This window comes from Pan troglodytes, chromosome 1 (genome assembly GCF_028858775.2).
Source record: "Pan troglodytes isolate AG18354 chromosome 1, NHGRI_mPanTro3-v2.0_pri, whole genome shotgun sequence".
NCBI classification, from domain to species: domain Eukaryota; kingdom Metazoa; phylum Chordata; class Mammalia; order Primates; family Hominidae; genus Pan; species Pan troglodytes.
In genome coordinates this window covers 228,839,044-228,861,940 of record NC_072398.2, presented here as the reverse complement: position 1 = coordinate 228,861,940, position 22,897 = coordinate 228,839,044, and the positions used below count along the sequence as shown (strand labels likewise).

Here is a 22,897-nt window from a genome sequence, read left to right as displayed (position 1 = left end):
GGAGCCAGCCTGTGCTCCCAGCCCCTCATCCCTGGGCTGCTGGAGCTCCGACCTTGCCTTCTCGCCCGGCGAGGGCCTGCAGCTCACAGACCGCAGCCCCGGTGGCCGTTTGGGGAGTTTATCCTCTGAAGAAAAATGAAGCCCTGTTATTTCTATTATTTATGAAAGAGCCTTTGGCCAAGCGATTAGGGACAGGAACCAGAGTCCTGCATCCTTGTCCCGAGGCCACAGCCTTCGCTGTTTTACTCAGTGACCCCGGGCAAGCTCCTTGACCCCCACGGGCCTCCGTCAACTCAGCTGGAAAATTGGGTAAAAAGATTGCGGTGTCTCTCAGGCATGGAGCTGCAGACTGGAGGTGCGTAAGGCCGGCGGGACCGTGACAGTCCAGCGTGGGGCCGCAGCTGCGGCGGGGCTCTGCCGTGCACTCTAACGGCCAGTGCCAAAAGGGAATCAGGACCCGTGGGCCCCAAATCAGCCCCCAGGACCTGAGATGTAGGGCCCGGCTCCGGGACCTGGTTTGGTAAAATGCAAAGACCCAAGTCCGCAGCTGGCTGCCCAGGCTGTCCGTCTCCGCCAGCCCTAACCCTTTAGCTCCTCTTCAAATATCGGAAGAAGGAGGTGGCTGTGAAGAGCTTCTTGCAGGGGGTGGCTGGGTCTCCTGAGCAGGACCTGTTCCTGGGCAAGAGCTCCTGTGGGGACAGGTGCTGGGCAGCAGGGGCTTTAGAGCCGGCATTCTCTCTTTTTCCATCACGACAAGTGCCAACACCACTGTGACCCACACCTGAGTGGGTCGAGTTTGCTCTTCCTCCAAGTCTCTATTTCGAGCCGTGGGCTCTTTGCAGTATCCCAGGCTTCACAGTCACATCCAAGTAAATGTTGTTCCGCTCGGGGAAAGCGAGATCTTTAAGACAAAACAGAAGCGCCAGTGGCGAGGCTGTCCCTGCCAGTTGGCAGCACTGATTGAGTGTGCAGGGGTCCTCCCTCTTCTGAAGAGAGTCCCCAGAGGGATGTGTCCAGTGTGTGTCCTTCCCGGGATTGAAGCCTGGAAAAGCACAAAGCATTTTCCAGAAAAGAGAAGCAAACCGAGGATGGGATGCACCTGCGTTCACTCGCGATAAACGAGACGCCTTGAAAGTGGAACAGGATCCCACCGTTTTCTGCCTGAACGTGCACAGGTGAATCTGCACACCCCAGGCAGCCCCACCCCCAGAAAATTCTGTTTGTTAAGTACAGGAATGTACCAGAATTAATTACTTGAGGCTACACAAAGCTAACAGAAATGGAGGTCAAGAGAAAGCAGTTTTTGTGCGCCTCTCAGAGTAACGCTGTTGGTCTCCTGTGGCCCAAAGGGAGCTCTGGGCCAGCCCCAGGAAGGAAGACCTGTGCCAGGCTCAGGGGAGTCCAAGATGGGCATAAAGTTGAATGAGGGCTGTGTAGTCTCCCTGCCCTCTCCCCACTGCCTCGACAACGTTGCAGCTGCCCCAGCTGTGGAACGCAGGGCTTCGGCCTGTACATATCATCCCTCATGAGCTGGGGGCTCCTCGCCATGGCCCATCCCTCCAGAACCAGTACCACCTAGTTCTGCAGGTGAGACCCTCTGTCATCCCTCTGCCCATCCACCTGCACTGTCCACCCAGCTTCCCAGGCCTCCTGCCATGGGGTCTCCTTTCTCTCCCTCTATCTCTCTCTCTCTGAACGGGACGCGCTGAGCCATCACCGCCACGGGCAGCGCTTTCCCACAGGCTTGCCTGGTTCACAGCCGGCAACCTCACCCCTCTTTTCAGTCCTTGGGAAGAGCAAATAAATCACACTGTGGAACAGCTCTCCCAGCCCTAAGAATAAAGTTTAAGTAACTGTGTCTGAGACTATTTCTGTAGCTCTTCAAGATGAGCCTTCCTGGGTGAATGCCTTTGCAGGCGGGAAGGTGCCGGTTTCTAAAGCCACTTGGGCAGAGCACCTCCCCAGGGCACCGTGAACACAACCCTCCTGCATCCATGGAGCAAGTGGCCAGGGAGGAGCCCAGGGTCATGGCGAGAGGAAGGCGCCTCTTCCGCTACTGACTGGTGGATATTCCCCCAGGGCCACCGTTACCCACACACGGGCTGGGTGGACAGGTGTCCCTGGGAGCACTGTTCACCCACAGTCCAGCACAGAAGCAGTCAGGGAGGACTGTGAGATCAGGCAAGAGGTGCCGACACCTGCAGGTGCCCCGGGGGCCCCTCCCCGGCCTCCCCTAGGTGGCCTGGGAAGCACATTCACCCCCATGCCCCTGTCTTTCTCCTGCACTAATAAAGGACATTTTTCTCAGTCCATCCTGCAGACAGATGGTGACCTTGTCATGTTTGTTGACAGCCACACGGCATAGCTGAGAATCAAAGCGCCACCTCCCATCTTCCCTGTCAGGGCCTCCAAGCCACAGGATGTACATTCCAAGCCTCACAGGCAGGATGGCAGAATCGGATCGGATCCCAGTCCCACCCAGCCACTTGCAGCCCATGAGCCTGGTCACTGAACCTGCTGTCCGTGCTGACCTCCTACAGCTGGAGACAAACCAGGGAAACCTTAAGGGTCTCTTTCTTCTTATCTTAGGGCTAAAAAAAAGACAGTAGGCGAGCAGGTGTGTCTGTTTTTCTGAGGCTCATGGACAGCAGGCAGGAGCAGCCCCCAGAGGAGCCCCTGGCCCAGGCTCCGTTCTCAGACACGGGCGGGAGGGAGAGTGGTTTGCTCTCTTCCTTAGAGCAGGGTCTCTGCCCTTGTTTCAGTGACTTGTTAGAAAGCAAGGAAAGATGGTGCAAAATAAAGCTGCAGCTCCGTGCAGGTGTCGGGACCAAAAGCAGCTGCCCTGGCGCCCGCGTTTAGTTTGCATGAACACTCTGTGTGCTTCGGATGCATCGCTGTGGCCCAAGGAGGAACGCGCATCCCCCTGCAGCTCTCTGGGGTCCCTGGACCCCTACAGGGTCACTGTGAGATGAAATCACTAGAGGATGCTTTCGGGCACCCAGTGTGCTGTCTAGCCGAGGGCCTCAAGAGAGACAGACTGGCCTCCACTGGCAACCGCTGCTCCATCCCTGACCTGCCCGACGGCTCTCCACAAGGCCAGGCAAGGGTGCCAACTAGATGGCCGTTCTAGATTCCTGGATGTTGCTAGGTCTCACGGAGGCCTTTCTGCACTAGGACTCCACTCCCAGCCTCCTGGGACGAGTCCTTGGGGCAGCAATGGAGTGAGACTCTGCAGTCATCCAGACAAGAAGCTCAGTTAGCGCCGGACTCACGGCCACCAGATCTGCCCCAGAGAAGAGACCCTTCCCCATCCCAGAGGAGGTGGAATATCCAGGGAAGTTGTGTGGATGGAAATTGACATTCTGAGGGTTTGGGGATCTCCCTTGTGGCAAGTTCGTGTGCTTCTCCTTGTTGGAAAACAAACAGGAGGAAAATAAGAAAAATATAAATGAACAGCCGTTTCAGGCTGCTTCCCATCCACACCACCTTTCCCCGTGGGAGGCTCCAGCTGAGAAGGCAGCTCCGACGCGGCCCCGGTTGGGGCGAGGCAGGACAGCTGTCCCCAGGATTGGGTGTTCCCAGCAGCCCTGCCTGCCTGTCTCGCTGGCTGTGTGGTGCCTGTGCACCTTCCTTCCCCACACCTGCCTGGTGGGACCGCACTGCAGCCTCGGGCACCATGAGGCATTCGAAGTGACAACCTTATGGTATTTCCTCTGCTTGGGGTTTTGCCTTGGCCGTTTGGTGTTGGGAGCAGGTGTGAGCAAAGGGAGCAGGGACAGATGAGCCACCTCTGCTCATGGAAGCCTCCCATTCCTGGAGAGAGGCTGGGGAAGGCTCGTCCCCGCCTCTCTGCTGGCAGCTGGACTGGCTACCCAAGGACATGAGTGCCCTCTTATCTCCGTCCTCCTTGGAGCCGTGGTGTCTCTGCCGTGGGCCGGGGTCAATGTGCCTCCAATGTAAAAGGCCAGATCATGTATAATTTAGGCTTTCTGTGTCCCGTGTGACCTCCGTCCCATACACGTTTTTGTTTATTTTTACAACCCTTCATACATGTAAAAGCCGCCCATCCTTCCATCACCCTTACTAGGTTAATCGCCACAACAGGCTTTTGGTCCGTGAGTCGTGGCAGTCTTGAAAACGGGCGGTTATGTCTTGAGCGCCATCACGATTTGTGTGCTCATGCTGAAAATAAGTGAGTGATTGGCCAGGCAGCGTTGCTGTTTGCATCTTCCCCGTTGTCATGGACAGCGGTCAAGGCCGTCTCCCCTTCTCCGTCGTCAGGGACAGCGGTCAAGGCCGTCCCCCTGGGGCATCTGCCTCCCGCTTCACAGATGAGGGCGTCGAGACTGCTCAACCCAGGGGATGCGGGGGCCGAGAAGTGTTTCTGGGACTCAGAATGGGAAGCGCTGGCTTGGAGCCCAGGATTCTTTGCCTGGTTTCTGCAGCCCTTCCCAGCTCTGTGAAAGGCACCAGAAGGAAGGAAGGTCGGAGGAACATTCCGTGTTGGTCAGGGAGCCCCTGAAGGCATCCTCCAGGGCAGGTGGCCTTGGCCGTACATCTGCCCACGTCTCAGCAAGGCTGGGCAGTCCCTGGACTTGGTATGGCCTGGAAATGCAGACGTGGGACCCCGGGAGGTTACTTGGAAATCACGGGCAGAGCGGGCAGCCTTTCACCTGCCAGGCCTTCCTGGTTCAGCTTCTCCACTAACTCCGCCCCAAGAGAGTAAAGCTGGACCCTGGGGGGTCCCGGCTGCAGCCACAGTTGCATGGACGTTGCAAGACTCCAGAGGTGGCCAGTTTTTCCCAGCAGATCAGCCCGGAATTCCTCGCTGCAGCTGTTCCTGTCATTGGGTCCCATTAGGAAAGCGTGCAGTCTTGTTCGGTGACGCTCTGCCTCCCGCTGCCTTCACGCACGGTGGTCTCGAGTTCGCAGGCAGCTGCGACCGACACCCAGGAGCTCGGGCCTCTGTGTGTTGTCCCTGCAACAGATTGGAAACATTCCTTATGTGAGAGAAACATTCCTCATCTCCCTCTCCCTTCCCGCCGATCCACCTCCCTCACTTCTCCAAATGGAACCAGTTCAAGGGAGGCCAAATAAGCGAATGGCTCGGATAATGCCCGGTGGAGCTGCAAGGCCTGAGTTTGAATCCCAGCTCTGCCACTTGCTGGCCCTGTGACATTGGACGACTTAACCTAACCTCTCTGAGCCTCAGCATTCTCAGGTGTAAATGGGGATTATTGTAGGATTATTTCAAGCATTAAATAGGATGATGCAGTGACACCTTTGGCAGAGCTAGCATATTAGCTGTTATTATTATCATTGTTATTTTATTTCAATCAGGAATAAAATACAACGGGAAACAATTGTACTTCTGGCCTCCTTGGCTTGCAAGTTTGTGGAACTCAGAAATGCGAGTCCACAAATGCTTGCTTCATGAGTAAGTGGGATGCATGACAAGCAAGGATGAGAGAAAGACTGAATTTGATCAGGGAAGGGCCAAGAGGGGTAGTGACACTGGCAGCTGCTTCTGCTTCCTCCATCCCCAGAAAGGTGCTGCCTGCCATTTTTAAGGGAATTAAAATTCCATATTCTGCTCGGATATGGATCCACTTTCGGATCTTGAAAGGTTTCCCAAACCTCAATGAGTGGTGTCGTAGCCAGAGAAGAGCCCAACTTTGGGGAGGTCAGATTCTCCCGCCCAGTCCTGGGTCTTGGGGCTTTCAAACACACATGTGACCCAGGCGCTGTTACCAGGAGATCTACGATCCTTCTTATTCACTTATGATTATTAAGAATTACCTTAATAAACGAGGGATCAATCAGCAGAGTCAGGTGGAAGTGCATTCATATGATTCTGTCAATTTCCAGGTCATTTCTATAACTAAAAAGGGTTGAGATAAAAGATAAATGTTCGTATAGAACCGATCATTGATCCTGTGATTTATTTTCCCCGTGGAAAGCGAAGCTCCCTGGGGAGATGCTGGTACAGAGCCCACCGGGCTGCCCTGGAGGAGTGCCAGTGAGGGAGCCTCCAGCAGCTGCCCCCTGCCCAGGGTGGGGGTGGCCGGTGGCCGCGCAGTGCCTAGCACCTCCTGCGTCGTCGGTGTGGGGGAGGGACCATCGGCATTTTCAGAAGCAGGGTGGAAAATGGCCAGCAGTGGACCTGGGAGGGCACATCTTTCAGATGTGAGTCGGGACGGCCACTTCGGGGTTTGCAATGGCAGAGTTTGGTGTTGGTTTAAGTGATTGGGGGAAGGCACAGCGCACCCGCCGGAGCTGGGGTCCCCTCCTGCCGCTGCCACTCACAGTGAGCGGAATCTGTCCTGGGGCGCAAAGGGCTCAGGCTGAGCATGGAACATCCCCTGCTCACAGACACTGGCCTTTGGAAGATGGAAAACCATTCCGCCAGCATCCTTCTCCCTGCCCCTGTGAGTGCGGCCAGCCTGGCCTGGTCCTTTCTGCCTAGCAGGCCTGCAGTAGCCTCCTTCAGCAGCCTCCCTGTTGCCTACATAACTTTACTAACACAGGAGAGCCGACGTTAGATTGTCCCATCACAAAATAAACTAACGATGAATGAAGAGGGCAGGGCAAGCTTTTGGAGGTGATGGATGGGTTTATGGTGTGGATCGTGGCGATGGTTTCTTGGTGCATTCTTGCGTCTCCAGGCTCATAAAGTTGTCTACATTAAATATCAACAGCTTTTTATATGCCAATCATACCGCAATAAAGTGTTGGTTTTTGTTTTTTTTTTTTAAAAAAGGTGGGGGGAAATTCTATGAACTCTGGGAGACTGTTGAGATGGCCTCTTGCGGGTGGGAGTGGCTGCTGGAGGATGGGCACAGGGCCCGCTGCTCCCCTTCCATTTGTCTTGGCTGAGCCTGGAGCCCTCGGCTCCTTGGCGCTCCCACCAGGCTGGATGTGACTTTCGGGGTTTGCGATTGGGTCGGTCCCAGTGTCCTGGGAGTGTGTTCAGGGCTTGGGCTCTTGGAACCCGGGCATGGGACTGCCGTGTTGATTTCGTCTTCAGGGTTCTTCCCTGACTCATCCCCCTGTTCTGGGGGCCTTCCTCTGCGGTAGCTTTGATGCTTCCTCTCCAGTAGGGTCACCAACAGAGGGGCTTCCCGAGACAGGGGCTTTCAGTGCTCAAATCCAGACAGTCCTGGCCACAGGTCGGTCCTCTTGTCCCCGGGGCCCTGACACGGAGCCTGCACAAAGGAGCTGTCCCCGCCCCAGCAGTTCAGGTCCATCCTCAACTCCCCAGGCTGCCCCCGCCAGGCCACTTCCAGGCCAAGCAGCCGCAAGACAGGCGGGAGCTGAACCCTGTGCCTCGAGGCCCGGGTATCTGATTTCTAGCCGCCTGCCCGAGACGCCTGGTCCAGCAAGAGGCCCTGAGCCTGTCAGGGTGGCCAGGGCAGCTTCCCTAAGCCCCATAGTCAGAGAGCCACCCCGAGCACAGGGCCCCCGCAGGCTGGATGACCGGGCCCCACCGTGACTGTGCCAGTCCCCACCCCCCACCCACAGGCCACGGCCTGGTTCCCAGGGGCCCGGCCCAGGTGAACATGACCATGTAGCAGCTCGGTAAATTCTACAAGGAGAGCTCCCATTTTCCACTCACTGACTCACGATTTATTATTCGGTAAATGCCACGTGGGGTCTCCCTTGTGTTCCTGCTCGGAGGGGCCGTGATGGTGCCTGACACCCACCTTTGGCCTAAAGAGGCATCTAATCCAGGAGGGAGGACGGGCCTGCCTGTAATAACTGGGCAGCTCTGAAGTGAGGCTGGCCATCCTTTTCCAGGCTGCAGGGCTCTGATGAAAGTTGGTGGAGAAATAAAGTGTGAGTGGGTTGGGTCAAGGTCACCTGCCGTCCACTTAGAACTATCAGCTTCAACACCACCTTCCCAGCACAGAAGCTGCAGAGTGCAGAGGGTGTCCCTGGGATCGGCTCCACTGGCGTCCCAGCCAGAGCCCCCTACCGAGCCCTGCGAGACCGCCCAGCCGCTCCAGGCCTTGGCTTTCATCTTCTAGAACCCAGGCCCTCGGAAGCTCTGAGACCAGCTCCAGGAACAAACAGCCTCGCAGATTTTTCTCCTCATTTCCAGGGCGTGCGTGTCCGGTTCCTGAGCTGGCTACGGGAGGCTCTTGGACTGGCCGCTGCTTCCCTTTCTCATGCTGGAAGTGATGGCTCTTCATGAGCCATTGATCGCGAGGGCCACATGTCACCTGCTTTTATGATTTACATTCCCTTCCCCTGGGGACATCAATCTTCCGGAAGCAGAAGGAGGAAGGTGTCCACAGAGGGCCAGAAGCAATGCTGGACACCCCTGTGCTCGGGGACAGGGGCCTGCAGAGATCCTTCCCGCTCGCCCCGCTGCCTGGCAGAGAAAGGGCTCTGGAGCCTGCGCCCCAGGGGCTGATAGCCTCCTGCCAGTCCCCACACCAGGTCACCCCCACCCGCTCTCACCTTGCTCCATCAGCAGGGGCTCCCAGGTGGAGCCCAGGAACAACAGGCCTTCCCCAGCTCCGCCTGACACGGGGGAAAGAGCGCCCGTGAGTCCAGGATGGCGGGGGCAGGGTGTGGGGGGTCCCTGCCATGTAGACCCCGGAAGCCTGCCCTGCTCCAGGGAATCTCAGGCTGGGTCAGATCTCCCCCGGGCCCCTCATTTGGAAAGGGCTGTCCTGCCTGTGTGGGGCGGAGCTCTGAGATCTGGAGCAGCCCATCGAGCATGGCGGGGGAGGGGGGGTTGTGTGGTGGAGGAGCTGCGTCTTTGGCTTGGTGGAGAATTCAAAGCTGTGGCTGGAATGGCCCAAGCATTCCGGAAGTTTGGGAAGGTCTGAACGTGGTAACCTGCACTCTCTCCTCTCTGGAAAGGGATAGCATGGCGGGGGCAGTATCCAGAGAGCAGGCATCCCTGCAGGCACCACCCTCCCCAGACAACTGCAGCCCCAGGGCAGGTGGTCAGTTATAGCCCTGCCCCCAACTCTACCTTGTGCCCCAAGGTGCTAGAGGCAGAGGGCAGAGCAAGGTCACAGCCGGGGCAGGCCAGGGGGACCCCACAGTGCCTCCTTGTCTCCCACAGCCCCTGGGGCTGGGAAGGAGGCTTGGAGAGGCCTGGGGGGGGGGGGGGGGGTGGCTTCCCAGGCCAGGAGCAGTTGGAGAGAGAGACAGGACCCCCACCCTAGGGCTTCCAGCAGCCTCGTCCTCTGAGAGGCTCCTGTGACTTCCAGGTCAAGGACCACAAACTTGCTAATGGCCTGGGGGGCGCTTGTCTGACCACCGCATTGGCAATGAGGTGGGCAGAGGAACGTGAGTCCTCACAGGGCAGCTTGAGGGCTGGAAGGGAGTGGGGCCTCCTGGGTACTTCACCAGCAAGCTGGGCTGTGGCCATGGGCCCCACGCCGGTGGGTGCCTGGGTGACCTGGGCTGGGGGCCGGGGCTGGTCCACACCTGTGTATCTTCAGGCTTCCCTGGGAAAAGGGGCTGCCCAGCCCTGCCCGCGGTATGCACCACCTCCTCAGGGTCCACTCACCTTGATCTTGGCAGGGCCCATGTGAATCCAGGGTGAGCCCAGGTTAGCGCTCCCCTGCTGTCAAATTCGGGAGGCTACTTTACCTCTCTGAGCCCCTTCCTCTTCTGCACAGAGCAGGAAGCCATAGCCTTGCTCGTGGGTGTGTTCTGGGGTTTACATGCATTATTGGGGGCCAAGTACCCAGTGCGGAGCCCGGCCTGCCTGGCCCTTGGCCCTCCACCTCACCATGGAGGCCTCTTGTCCTGGGCAGCCTCCTTCTCTGTGTGAGGAGCGCTAGACAGGTCCTAGCAAATGGAGGAAGCTGGGGGGCACAGGCCGGATGGAGCCCACTGCGGGGCCCCACACTTGGGTCAGCAGGAAAGACCCCCACATGCTCCTCCGAGCAGACATGAGGAGGGAGACCCCTTGGGGGCCCGTGCACACAGGAAGCCACCCTTCCTGCGAACTATCCCTCCTCCACAGCCCATGCCCCCGTCGTCTGTTTCTTGCCTCCATCCGAGAGCCCCTGCCTGAGTGAAATCCCTCAGCCTGGTCCTCAAAGGGCCATGGCAGAGCTCCCCCCAGGCTTCCCAACCCCAGGGCTCCTCCGTCTCTGGGGTGCCCATTTGCCCCCTGCTAACACCTTTGTGCATATGCTGCCTCACTCCCAGCCCCATCACCTCCTGGGCTCCCCACCCCCACTTCGGGACCCCACCCCCAAGAGGACCTCAGCTCCCAGACTTGGAGATCTTTCCTCTTCCTCGTGTTGATGTTGCTGTGGAAGGCAGGGTGGGTCCTACCCATTGTGTCTGCCCCAGAGTAGTGAATTCTGGACTAAATACTGTTTCCGTATTTTTTAAATGTCTCCAAGGCACTCTCCGTGGGGCAGTGTAGACCAAAGGTGCTCAATACCACTTATGAAATGAGGACATGAAGGGGTGTGGAGCCTGCTCCCGGGGGCCAGGGAGAGGAGGAGCAGTGCCCATTCAATCATCCCACAGGAAGGGAGATGCGCGCGGGGCCAGCCTCGCCCAGGCGGTGTGTCCAGGCCAAGGGGCAGCGCTCACAGGCGGGGCTGCCAGCGAACAGAGTGTTCTTGGAACATCAGAAAGAGAAGCAGGCCATGCCCAGATTTTGGGTCTTCAAGGCCTTGCTGGCCGGGCGGGGCAGGGCCAGGCGGTGGCAGCCCTGCTGGTCGAGAGAAAATCACTGGGCGTGCACTGAAGTCTGCTGGCTCCAGCAGACTGCTTGTGGCCGGAGCAAAGCACAAGGCCCCATCTCACCAGGTCAGCGGAGATGCTGCCTGCCTGGAGCTTGGGTCCCGTGGGGTTGGGGGCGAAGATGCTGCATCCCAGTGCTGTTCCCTGCTCGGGGCCCTGGAAGCAGAGCGGCCTGGCTTCTCTCATTGGCCAAAGAGGGTTTGGAAGGTAGGGCTTAGGGGCCGTTCCCTCCTGTCGCACAGGCCTGCGGGGTTCTCATGCGGAACCCCAGGCCAACCCCTGATGACAGGGCCCAACGCGGGAGGCTTGGGAAGGCCTTTGGTGGTGGGGGCAGGGGATGTGGAGGGCAGGAGTGAGGGAGGTGGTGGCTGGGAGTGTAAACAGCGGCGTAGAGACCTCTGTGCATTTCGGGACGGGCTCTCCAGAGCCCAGGGTCCTTTTCTGTGCCGTACTTGACTGTGTAAATATTTTTCTTAGGAGTAAAGAGAGAGCCTCCATTCATTGGATGGATCTCACTTGAAGGAACTGAGAAGTATCTGTTTAGGCATAAAAGCTAAAAGCAGTGTCCAAGGAGCTTTAAAAAAAATCATTTCTGTAGCTCAAACACGGCCAAGCTGATTTTTTTAATGCAAAAAATAAATAAATATTACCCTACTCCCGGTTGAGAGCGCAAGGGTTTGTGTCAACACCAGTGCAGTCTTTGCTCTGCGAGCCAGAGGCGGGGCAGCCGGCGACTAACCGCCTTTCACGGTTCTTGCGGGAGCTGCCAACGGGAAGCCGCCCAGCTTTGCTGGAGCCCACACGGCCGGAGGGAGCTTGGCCGTGGAGAGAGTCCTGGCCGGGGTTCAGGTGCAAGTCCCGGGTGGAAGGGCTGGCGTGTGTCTTCTTCCTGCCGAGGCATCCACCCGGAGGCCTCTGTCCTGCCGGAGCACACTCCTGGAGTCAGGAGGCCCAGACTCGAGTGCGGGTGCCGCCCTGAGCAGCTCCTCCACATCTGCCCGGTCACCTCAACTCTGCAGCCCCTGTTTCCCGTCTACACAGCAGGGGCGTTGCTGGTTCCTGCTTCCCACATGTGGTTGTGAGGAGGAGGTCTGCGTCTGCGGTGCCTGGGACAGGCCCCCCACATGCGGCAGGGCCCCAAAAAATGACCCGCTGCTGTTATGACTGGCTTCACCATTGCCATCACCTTGATGCAACATTTACACCAGGGAAATTGGCAGCACCCACGGCTTCCATTTGGAAAAGAAAATAAAGAATGAGATTTGTTCTTTAAAAACTCCATCTGCTCAGAAAGGGAGGATGTGTGGGTGGCCGTGGACATTCCTCTCCGAGAGTAAGATGACCCTGAGATGTGGAGGCTCAGTGTGGCCTGGTCATCAGCTTCCAGCCCTGCCAGGGGCACTGTTTAGTTGGGTGTAAAACCCTGCTGAACGTGTGGGCCGCATGGAAGCTGAAGCTGCTGACCACCAAGACCTTTGCCTGGACTGTGTGTCCAGCAGAACCCTGAGCCCCTCGACCCCACAGTCTCCCAGCAGTGAGCAGAGTGAGGCTTGGAGCCTGGATGGGATGTGGAGGTTGTAGACAGCTCCATCAGCCTTGCCATTTGTATGCCCCTGGGTGCCCTGCATAGACAACCCTGACCCCCCGACTCCACCCATACGGGCTTCTTCAGGGAGAAGAGGCCTTGGAATCAGCTTTTAGCAGGTTCTAGACTCAGACCCACATCTTTGGGTCCAATGAAGCTACTTCAGAAATGGGCAAGAAAGAAAAGTAGGTTAGAACCAGCCACAGTGGCTCACGCCTGTCATCCCAGCACTTTGGGAGGCCAAGGCAGGAGAATTGCTTGAGCCCAGGAGTTAGAAATCAGCCTGAACAACATAGTGAGACCCTGTCTCTAGAAAAAATACAAAAAATTAGCCAGACATGGTGGAGCATGCCTCTAATCCTAGCTACTTGGGAGGCAGAGGTGGGAGGATCACCTGAGCCCAGGAGGTCGAGGTTGCAGTGAGCTGATCGAGCCACTGCACTCTAGCCTGGAGGCTGGGGGTGGGTGGGGAGAGAGAGAGAGAAGAAAAGTAAAGAAGAAAGAAAGAAAGAAAAGGAGAGAGAGAGAGGAAGGAAAGATGGAGAGAGAGAGAAGAGGAGAGGAGAAGAGAAGAGGAGAGGAGGAGAGGAGAGGAGAGGAGAGGAGGAGAAGAGAAGAGAAGAAAGAAAAGAAAGAAAAGTTAGAGCCGAGCTGGGCATGGTGGCTCACATCTATAATCACAGAACTTTGGGAGGATTGCTGGAGTCCAGGAGTCCCAGCCTGGGCAACATAGTGAGACCCCATCTCTACAAAAAATAAAACAAATTAGCCGGGATGGTGGTGTGCTTGTTGTCCCAGCTACTCAGGAGGCTGAGTTGAGAGGATCGCTTGAGCTCAGGAGGCTGAGGCTGCAGTGAGCCATGATTGCACCACTGCACTCCAGCCTGGGTGAGACACCCTGTTTCAAAAAAAAAAAAAAAAAAAAAAAAACAGAAAAAGAAGAAGAAGAAAGAAAAGAGAAGTAGGTTAGAGAGAGAAGGTTTGCTCTCAATGCCAAGGGCAAGGGGTGGGTAAAGCGGAGTGTTGGGGTCCCTCATGGGCCTCAGCCTCCTCTGCACCGGGCTCCGTCCACCTCCCGCTGGTTTGGAAGCAGCTCCGTGGCCGGGGCTCACTCTGGGTTTCCTCCTTAGTTAGGTTCTCAGATACTTTAATAACAGATAATTTTGACGGGAGAGAAACCTTCTGGGATCCATTTGTGGCACCAAACAGCAAGCTGAGCCCCCCTGGGGCCGCGCCAGAACTCCAGAGCCCTAAGCGCCTCTGCGTACGTGGCCTCTTTGCTGACTTTTTGGAGAACAGAGGGTATTTATTTTAAGAGTCAAAAAAGAGGTTCTGACCAACCCCACTTAGCTAAACCCTGGCGCTGGAACCCGTGAGAGAAGCTAAATGCCAGAGGTCAGACCTCGCTTTTTTGGCTAAAACGCTTAATCAAACACACCTAATACTTGTGCCGGGGTGCGGAGAGGTTGAGAGCGCGGCGGCCGCTGCCAGCAATCGAGGAGCCAGCGGCGCGTGTGCTGAGGGCCCAGCAGGCAAAATAAAGAGCGTTTTCAGCTGAGCGGCGGCTCAGGCGAGGCTGGGGGAGCCGGGGAGCGCGTCCCGCCATTTTTCCAGCCGAGGTCAGCAGCGGGTGAAGAGGCGGAGTCCGTGGTGTTCACAACTGCCAAGGCGGGCTGTGCGATGGGGCAGGCGGTCCCGGAACGCGGCTCAGGCCCCAGCGCCCTGCCTGCAGGAGGCCGCTTCTTTCTCTGTTGCCATCGGGCGCCGGTTTCCTCTTCCGGAGGTGCAGGGCAGCTGGGGAGGGCTCTGCCCCTGTGCGGCTCTTCCGTGGTTCCACGCTGGGCTCCGGGGTGACCACACTCCTCAGCAGCCCACACCCTCGGCCCGAAGGGGGCCCAGGCCCCGTGCCCAGAGGATCCAGAGAGACAGCCGGGAGCCCAGCAGCTGTGGCAGCTGCCCCCACCACCACCCCGGGGCTGGCCAGGTCCCACCTCCTGATGCCACACGGTATGACTGGGCCCTCCTGGTCAGTGCGTCGCATGTAACGCCTTCAACTATTGGGGCCGTTGTTGGAGCATCCGTCTCTGCGTCCCCACCTGATGACAAGCTCCGGGGAGCAGGAGTGCTGGCCAAGCCCACGCACGGACCAAGCCCACGTCAGACTCCGCCAGAAAGGCAAGAAGGGCCTCCGCATGGCGTGATGGATGGGTTTATGGGGGCATTCCATCCCACCCGGACACTCGGAGGGCAGGGAGACAGGAAGATCAGGCGACCAAAAGTGCAAGTGAAAATGCAGGTGGCCACAGCAGGAACGGTGGGCGCCCAGCAGAGAGCAGCGTGGACAGAGGGAGGGCGGCCCCCACCTGAGAGGCTATGCATCTGAGGCCACAGCAGGCCCAGGGTGGCATCGGTGGGTGGCTGGAGGGCTGTCACACTAGCCCCCTCCGAATGTGAGGTTGTGGTGTTAACGGGGGCTCCTGGGCTGACCCTGCCTGGGAGTGATCGTGGGAATGGCTTGAATGGGCCGTGGCATGCACTTTCCCACTGGGAACAGGAGGGAGCCTCCCGGAAAATGCCCAGAGGCCACCAAATGCTCCCAGGCCAGCGCCAGGCCCCTGTGGGCTCTGGGTGGGTACGTGGGTTTGTGAGCAGGTACTGGCAGGACAGGGCAGGGAGGGCAGGGCCCTCTCGCTGGTGGTGTCTGCACAGGTGCCAGTGACTTCGCCGCAAATGCCAGAGAGATACAAACAGCATCTCACTCCTGGACACGCCTCACGCAGCAGGCAGGACTGGGGAGGCCCTGGTTCTGGTTTCAGCCCAGCCTTTAACTGGCAACAAGATCCACAGTTTCTCTGCCCGGGGCGGCTCACTACGGCGGGATCTGTCCTTCTACTCTCGAGAGCTCCAGCGCCACCACTGGGACGGGGCATCCCTTTCACCAGACCTGGGACAGCCAAACGGTCCTCCAGCATCCAGAGTGAGGAGAGATTCCACCTGAGCAGCTCCTCGAGCTCTGCCTCCAGCACGCCTCGGCCCCGCAGGCAGGTCACGCCCTACTAAGGCCTCCTCCTCTTCCAAACGCAGCCCATCTAGGTGCCTGAATCTAGCAGCCATCACTGCCATTCACATTAGCGCAGGGTGACCCGGAAGGCGATGGGGCTGGGCCCCACTGTGACTGGGAACGCCAGCTCGTCAATTGCACCTTGGCAGGCACGCTGTGCTGCTGTGCTCCGTCCTTAGGATTTGTAAAGCCATCATGTAATATTAAGGGGAGGGGAAAGAAAATCTTTGGCTTGAGCATCATTTTCTCGTTTTATTTTTCAAGGATCAGTTTCAATCTTGGTTTCTATTCTTATGGAAACAACGTTGCGGTTTCCGTATACTCGACCGTGCATGGCCACTTTGGGTCCAGAAGGGAAAAATCCAATTTCTAGAGCTCATTTGTCAGTTTGCTTAGCACAGACAGCACTCTGGGATGGGTCACTGAGACGCCGCCACTCTGGAGTGCAGCCTGGTGGCTTTGAAGAGGAGACACCCGGCGAAATGCTCTCCAGAGCCAAAGAACGTTCCGGCTCGAGCGACCTGGGAGGAAGAACGAGCCGACTGCTGGCCCACTCCAGCCTCCCTGTCTCGGCCTCTGTCCACACGTGGGTGAGGGGGCGGGAGCTCCTGTGTGGCCCACAGCCCGCTGCTGGGGGTCCTCAGTGGCCACCCCGGGCACCTGCATGGCACTAGGCACAGCGGCTTTTCTGCCTTAGCTCCGTTTCCTTTAAGAAGTTTCCTCCAAAAGCCATGGGGGACATCCCCCTCCCAGGGATCTGGATGGGAGTGAAGAGCCAGTTAAAACACTCCCACCTCTGATTTGCCAAAAAAAAAAAAGAGGAAGCAAAGAAATGGCATGAGCTCCCTCTCCCTCCAGCACCCACCAAGCCACCCTTCCGCAGGGCACTGGCTGACCTCTGCCCCTGGCTCTGGCCGCCCGCCGCTGTCTCCTGGGACCGCTGGGCAGAGTCCAGCTCCCCCCGACCTCTGCCTCCTGAGCTGGACTGTAAGCCCCCGGAGGGCAGGGACTGCACCTCGCTGTCTCTCACCTGTCCAGGGCCAGGCACAACCTAGACCAAGTTACGTCTAAATACACATGGTGTGATTCGCCGGTAGAACTTGGAGGAAACAAAAATAGAGTCTGTTCACCATCCAGGGTGTCCATGCGCTCCTCCCAGATGGTTCTCATAAATAATATGAGTGGCTCACCTTGAGATGCCTTGACCTGGGTCCCCACCCAACCACTAAAGGGCCAGAGTGAGCTACACAGTGTGTCTCCATCCCTGGAGTGCAGTGTTTCCAGGGAGGTGAAGTCCCTGGGGGGCGCTTGGAGTCCTCGGTGACTGGGGGAGCCTCTGCTGGAAGAAGGGATACCTGTGATCAATGGAACCCTTCATTTCCTGCTGTGGAGAAGCCACTGGGTCCCACCCTGTGACTTTTGGGGACAGTGGTTCTGCCCCCACCATTTAGAACCCAGTGTAGCTTGAGAATGTTTTATCAGAAACTAACAACCCCTCTCAAAATTGTTTTGCAGCAAATACTGACAGACGTGGAAGTGTCGCCCCAGGAAGGCTGCATCAAAAAGGTAGGAGAGCTCACCCTGCGCCGTCTCAGCTCCCCAGCGTCCTCGGACCTCCTGGCGGGGCGACCGCCATCCCAGCTGTCCCTGAGCTAACAAGTGTGTAGTCGGAATGTTGCTGGCAGGCCCTGAGCAATGTGTTATCTGTGGACTGATGTGTGCACAGGACGGTGGCTTTGCTGTCATTAGGAGGGATGGGGAGGTGGGGGTCATGTCGCCGTAGGGTCACAGGTACAGGGCCATCCGCCACTCTCCTAACTCCCAAGAGCAGAGGAGAGCCCTGTACCTGTGGGAAAGCTTCAGGCCATGCAGACAGGAAAATTAAATAAACGCAGGTTGTGTTTATTTAACTGTCTTTGCTGGATACTCTCATGAAAAGAATATGGGGAAAAATTGGCTGCAGATTCAACAAAGCCTTTGCTGCACTCGTAGCTTCCAAAGAAGCATTGTTTTAAATAAGCAAAACCACGAGGCAAGAGAAAAAGGGTCCACGTGGCATTATCCACGGCTTTGCTGACTGGTGGTGGGTAACGGCTGGTGGACACACATTAGGTCTAACAGATCCAGAGGGAGAACCATGTGCAGAGAAACAGGCCCTGGGGAGGCACACACATAGTCACATGTGTGCCTGGGTGTGCACACTGCAGTCCAGACGGCCAGGAGGAGGAATGGCCTGGAAAGCAGCTCCGAAACCTAGAACCTGTTCAGCAGCCAGAACTCCACTTCAACGGGATATGCATTGCCTGCACGCACACGCAGACGTCCACAGACACAGCACGCTCACACGTGGTGGCTGATCTCCTATTTTTGGGGGGGGGGGTTTCTAGTAAAATTAAATAACAGTCTCTCGCTTGGCATCTTTGCTTTAAAGCAAGATAAAATTTAGAGAGAGTCACATTTACACATCCCCACCCAGACAGCATCGCAGGGGGCGGGTGGGGGGGGCGGGGTGCACCATGGGAGTTGCTGGCACAGAGGAGCCAGTGCTGAGTCAGTGCCTACCGAGTGCTGTTACAATTCTGTCAGAATTACAACTGGATTCCGTGACGCAGCATATGGGCTTGAGGGGTACTGGCAGCCTTGTGGTTAGGAAGCTGAGCTGAGTGTTCAAGTCATCAATACTCCATTTTTCCCCCAAAGTCAAAGGAAAGTGCTGTGCTAGTCCTGCCAAACTCCCAGTCTCTGAGCCGAGGCATTTGGGCAGAGCTGCCTACGAGGGACAGGGGACCCACCATCTGGGCAGAGCTATCCGCAAAGCACAGGGGGACCTGACCCTTCTCTCCAGGTTCAACCCCAGATACATTGATTTTGGAGAAAGCATGGCAATGGAGACTTTTTCTGGGCCCGCAGTGACCCGCTGAAGGGCCTCCAGAAACTGGGTGAACTGGTTCCGGTGTCCTTCCCCGTCGCTGGTGTGGCTGTGTCTGGCCTCCTGGGGTCCTTTTGTCCAAGGACAAGGTGTCGGCTCTCAGTCCCCGCCGTCCACAGGATGCCTGAGGTCTTCCTGCACCCGCGTTTGACTGTGCCATGGAGCAAATTCCAGGGCTGGTCTTTTCCACTTTCCCTCTTTCTCCTTTCCTGCCTCTTTAAATGAGTTCACATTTTCTTAAAGGACATAGAGGAGCAGGAAACAGTAAGCAGCGCTGCTGTATTTCCGAGAACTGCAGTATTTTCACTTCCCACAAAAAGTGACCTGCAGTTAGTGCCAATCCCTCAAGTTCTCGAGGGAGCCTGAAATCACTGGGTTTTCCACCCCGATGCGTCCCTGGACCGTCTGACATTTTCAAGACGCCCTCCTTGGCTGCGCCTCTCCTGAATGCCTCATGGAGGTGGCCTGGCAGGAGGTTAGAGAGGATCAGTTTATGCTGGGAGGGGTTGCTTGGTCTAGGAACAGGGGTCAAGTCAGAAGGTCAAAAGGTCAAGTCTAGATTTAAAGGGCCCGGAGGAGGCAAGTGCTGGCTGCTTCTGAACCAGAACGAAATAGGACAGAAGGAGGGTGAAGTGGGCGCCGCCTTCTGTGCCTCTGGGCCACGGTGGGTTTGCCTTTGTGTCTTATATGTGTGGCCATTAGGTCTCGCTCAGTGTGGCCCAAGGTCATTCTTGAGAGCGGCTCCCGGGGTGGGCATGAGATGCTGTCCAGCCAGGGGCCTACTTCCAAGTGCCCAGGGCAGCAGGCATCCCTCTGACGCAGGCCCTTGGAAAGCAGGTTGAGAACCTTGGGTCGGACTGAGGAGTCTCAGGTTCCGCCATCCCACGGAATCAGAGCAGACCCGATGCACGAGACCCTCCACGGCACCGCCGCGGCTGCAGGGAGCTCAGCGCAGGGTACCAGAGCCAGCATCGGGGGCGTTGGTGGGCGGTCCTGTCCAAGCAGGCCTCCTGACCCCAGCCCAGGGCTCCTCCCTGCCGCTGCCCTGCAGGCCCAGTCCGAGGGGCTGGGGGCTGCCTGGAGGAGGCACCCAAGTCCTCAGGCACAGCTCCACCAGAGGGGGAGACTGCCACACAGTTGATGCCTGGGCCATCAACTCATAGTTTTTTCAGCCTCTGCAATAAACACCGTCAGCGTTTGCAGGATTCGAGTGTTTGCCAAGGCCATGCTGGTGGAAGAATCAGATCCCTAACCCCAGGGCTCAGACTGGACCCGTTCAGTTACATTTCTAGGCACTCTCGGGGAGCCGGGGGGGTTGGGGCTGAAAGACTGAGAGACATGAGCTAAAATTCAAAGGCAAAGTCTTCAGACTCGGGGGCCAGGAAGACCTGGACAGACAGCCCTCGAGTGGGCGTCAGTCCAGACGGAGACCCAACCCTGCAAACAAATGCGCCACTTAGAGCTACTGGTATAGGTGAGATGTGTGGATTGCTGCCGTAACTGTGCGCACCGCGGTGCTGTTTTCAGGATGAATTCAGTACAGTCCTTCCTTATAGGATGAGAACTCTGGTTTAGGGGTTTTGTAGTTTGGGTCACCCAAAGGCACACTTGGGAACATTAAAAACCTCATGGGGAACATGACGGGGGTGGCTGTGTGACCTGTGGGTGGGCAACTCCTGTGTCTGGCTTCAGTTCATCCACCTCTGGGAGGATTACACTTCCTGTTCTTTATCTGCCTCAGTGAAATGTGACGAAGTTAATTAATTCAATCAGCAGCTTGGCATATGAGCTGCAGAAAAGGTGATATTTTGTGGGGAAGCCACGGTTAGGAATTCTAAGTATCAGAGAGTGAGGTTTCTGAAGGGGCTGGATGCAGGATGACTCTACTCAGAATTTACAGGCGAGGGCGGCCGGGCCGGGGGTTGTATGGAGGCCTGGGATTCGAACCCAGGACTGTGGCGCGGGGCCTGGCTCCTGTGGGCGCTACAGAGGTGCCTCCCGTTAGCCCCGCCCCCACCCCAGGAGGGCGGAGCCACCGCCAGGCGCAGGGGACGGTCCTCCTCCGTCCTTCCTGCGCCCCTTCAGCTTCGCCCTGGCCTCCCGCATTCCCTCTGTCTCACACCCCGGCCTCTGCGCCTTCGTTCACTCCGCAGCCCTTGCGCCCGCGCAGCCCAGAGCTTTGGCGCTGGCCCGCGCTCGCTCTGGTGCGCTCGCCCTGGTGCCCTCTGCGTGCCCTCGCCGTCCCTGCGCCCGTCCTGGTGCGCCCTGGGCGCGCGTCACCGGCGCTTCCCAAAAAGTCACATTGGCTGTGGGTCGGGCTGCGTCGCGCCTTTCCTGGCCGCGGTGCGGGGACCTCTGGGACCGCTCCCTCCAGCGGACTCTCTATTTAGTCTCTGTTTACTTAGAGGGAAAGCCCGGGGGCTCCTGGAGAGCAAACATCTGCGGGAGATAATCTAGCGAGTTGTCCATCCATCACTCGGGGCGCGCGGCTCCCTGGAGAGCCCGCCGGAGCCGGTAATAAAAAGGCCGGGCGAAGAGGCTTTGGGGACGAATCAAGAGCCGTGTTAAGGGCTCGCTGAAAATGGATGGAAGACATTATTAAGGCTCAATGGCCATCTTATCAAAATCCAATAGGATAGACATTTGGCAAAAGGCTTAAATTTATTCTTTGACTTTCTGGAGGGCTTGAATTTATCCGTTAACAAGAGTGTAGTCCACCCGGGAGATGCTATCAGCTGAAAGAATTTTGATTCAATCTCTGGCGATATGAAAGGGGAAACATGGCCCGGCAGCCTTTCCCTTTGTCTACTTTATCGTGTTTTCCTTCCCCCTCTTGAAAAGGAAGGACGTGTTAATACAGAACGGGAAAACACAAACAAAAGGAAGTGACCTTTTCTCTTATTTTTATTTTCTCTTCCCCTCCGCTTCTCTATCCCCCTCCTCCCAAAAATAAATACATCGTGAATTCGCATGGGAGGGCTAGGCCTGGGGACCTGGAAAAAACGCATCCACCCCAGCCAGCCCCTAGGGCGAGGGGCGGGAGTGCAGAGGCTTAGAGGAGGGTCAAAAATAAATCGAGCTAATAAAGTCATTCCGCCGGAAGAGGGGCCGGTGATGGGTCCATAAATCTCTCCCGGTTATTATTATTACGTACAAAATGCTACAGGTCATAAAAGTCATCTGATAGCCCAGCCTTGCATTGTCCAAACAGGGTGATTGATTGATAATGACGATAATTTGTGAAATGATTATTTGGATGTTAGAACCATGGCCTGTCCCACTGGGCTGTTGGGTGGGCGTTTTCTATAGCCCGGCCCGGGCAAAATGCCTCTGGTAACGAGGAGTCCAGAGGTTTCCTGGGTCCCTCCCGTGGGGACTGGGGGCTAATGAAGGATGGCTGCTGAGCCCAGGAAGTTGGGAGGGAGACAGACAGGCAACTGCTAAGTGTCTTTTGTGCAGCAGTTACTGGAGGAGGCCACACACCCTGAGGTCTAAACGCAGCTGGGACCTCGCTGGGACTCCAGGCACTTTGTGAGCAGGATATACCGAGTTCCTGGCCACGCTAGGCTTTTAGCCCAGCACAGCACCACGCAGCCGGAGACTGCTGTTCGGTGTCCAGTCCTGTGGCTTACTGTGTTCTGTTTGTATTGTTTTCCTCCTAAAGGAGGCTGGAGGGCTGGGGAGGAAGGGAGTAGGGGGCAGGGGTAGGGAGGGGAGGGGATGTGGTTGGAGAGATGGAGGGACCCTCAAACACAGAGCTGCAGAAGGAGGCGCTGCTATGCATGCGTCGGGCTCAGCTGGTGCGTATGGGAACTAGAAGGCTCTCTGGCATGTACTGGATCTAGAAGGCTTTCTGCGGCCTCCCTAAGCTTGGTTTTGCTGAGGCCTGTGCCAGCGAGGTGAGTGAGGTTCAGACCGCCTTTTCCCCTGTTCCCTTACCAGCCAGCCAGCAACACAGATCCCGCCGGAGTGCCGTCACTAAACTGCAGTTTACCTACCCATGCGCTTTATTACCAAAAAAGAAAAAAAAAATACACACCAAAATCCCTAACCCTAAGAACCCTGCTATCCAAATTATTAATTTGCATGTGGGATCAGTTATGTCTTTATGAAATCCAAGTGTGTTTAGCTGCCCCGGAGACAGCCCCGAGTTGATTTTGATAATCTCAGCCTGAATAGACTTGCTTCGTCGCAGTAAGCCGCGGACAAAAGGCTGGACAGTGGCTGAAAGCCCTTTGACGACATGTCTCTCTTTCCATTGTCCCGGGGTTGCTGATAAAAGAATCGGGAGTCCATTAATTCAGTGAATGAACATATAGTAAAGTCAGTCCCCTCTTGAGAACAATAATGTTGAGGTCAGCTACGGTTGCCATGGAAACTAAGTATTCCTAAGAAGTTTGCATCCTTGATTTTGCTGAATCAAAGGCTGCAGGCAGAGAGGTGTAAGGCGGCCCAGGCAGCAGAAAGTCGGAAAGCACCGCCCACACCATCCCCTTCCCAAGGCAGCGCTGGGCCGTGGCCCTGGGGACCCTCATCCGCCCCTGGGGACCAGGCCAGGTGCCTGGCTTCCGCTTCCTCCGTCTTCTCTCCCCCC

The 22,897-nt window shown here is 57.0% G+C and overlaps 1 protein-coding gene across 5 annotated transcripts in view; it reads left to right on the top strand.

Annotated features, from left to right (window-relative positions):
- PRDM16 (PR/SET domain 16) overlaps positions 1-22,897 on the top strand; it is a 375,795-nt gene that overhangs the window by 161,794 nt on the left and 191,104 nt on the right. For all 5 annotated transcript variants that reach the window (XM_016952782.4, XM_016952775.4, XM_016952776.4 and 2 more), the window contains exon 3: positions 16,890-16,940. In XM_016952782.4, coding sequence (XP_016808271.3) covers positions 16,890-16,940 — 51 coding nt within the window. The remainder of the gene's footprint in view (positions 1-16,889; positions 16,941-22,897) is intronic.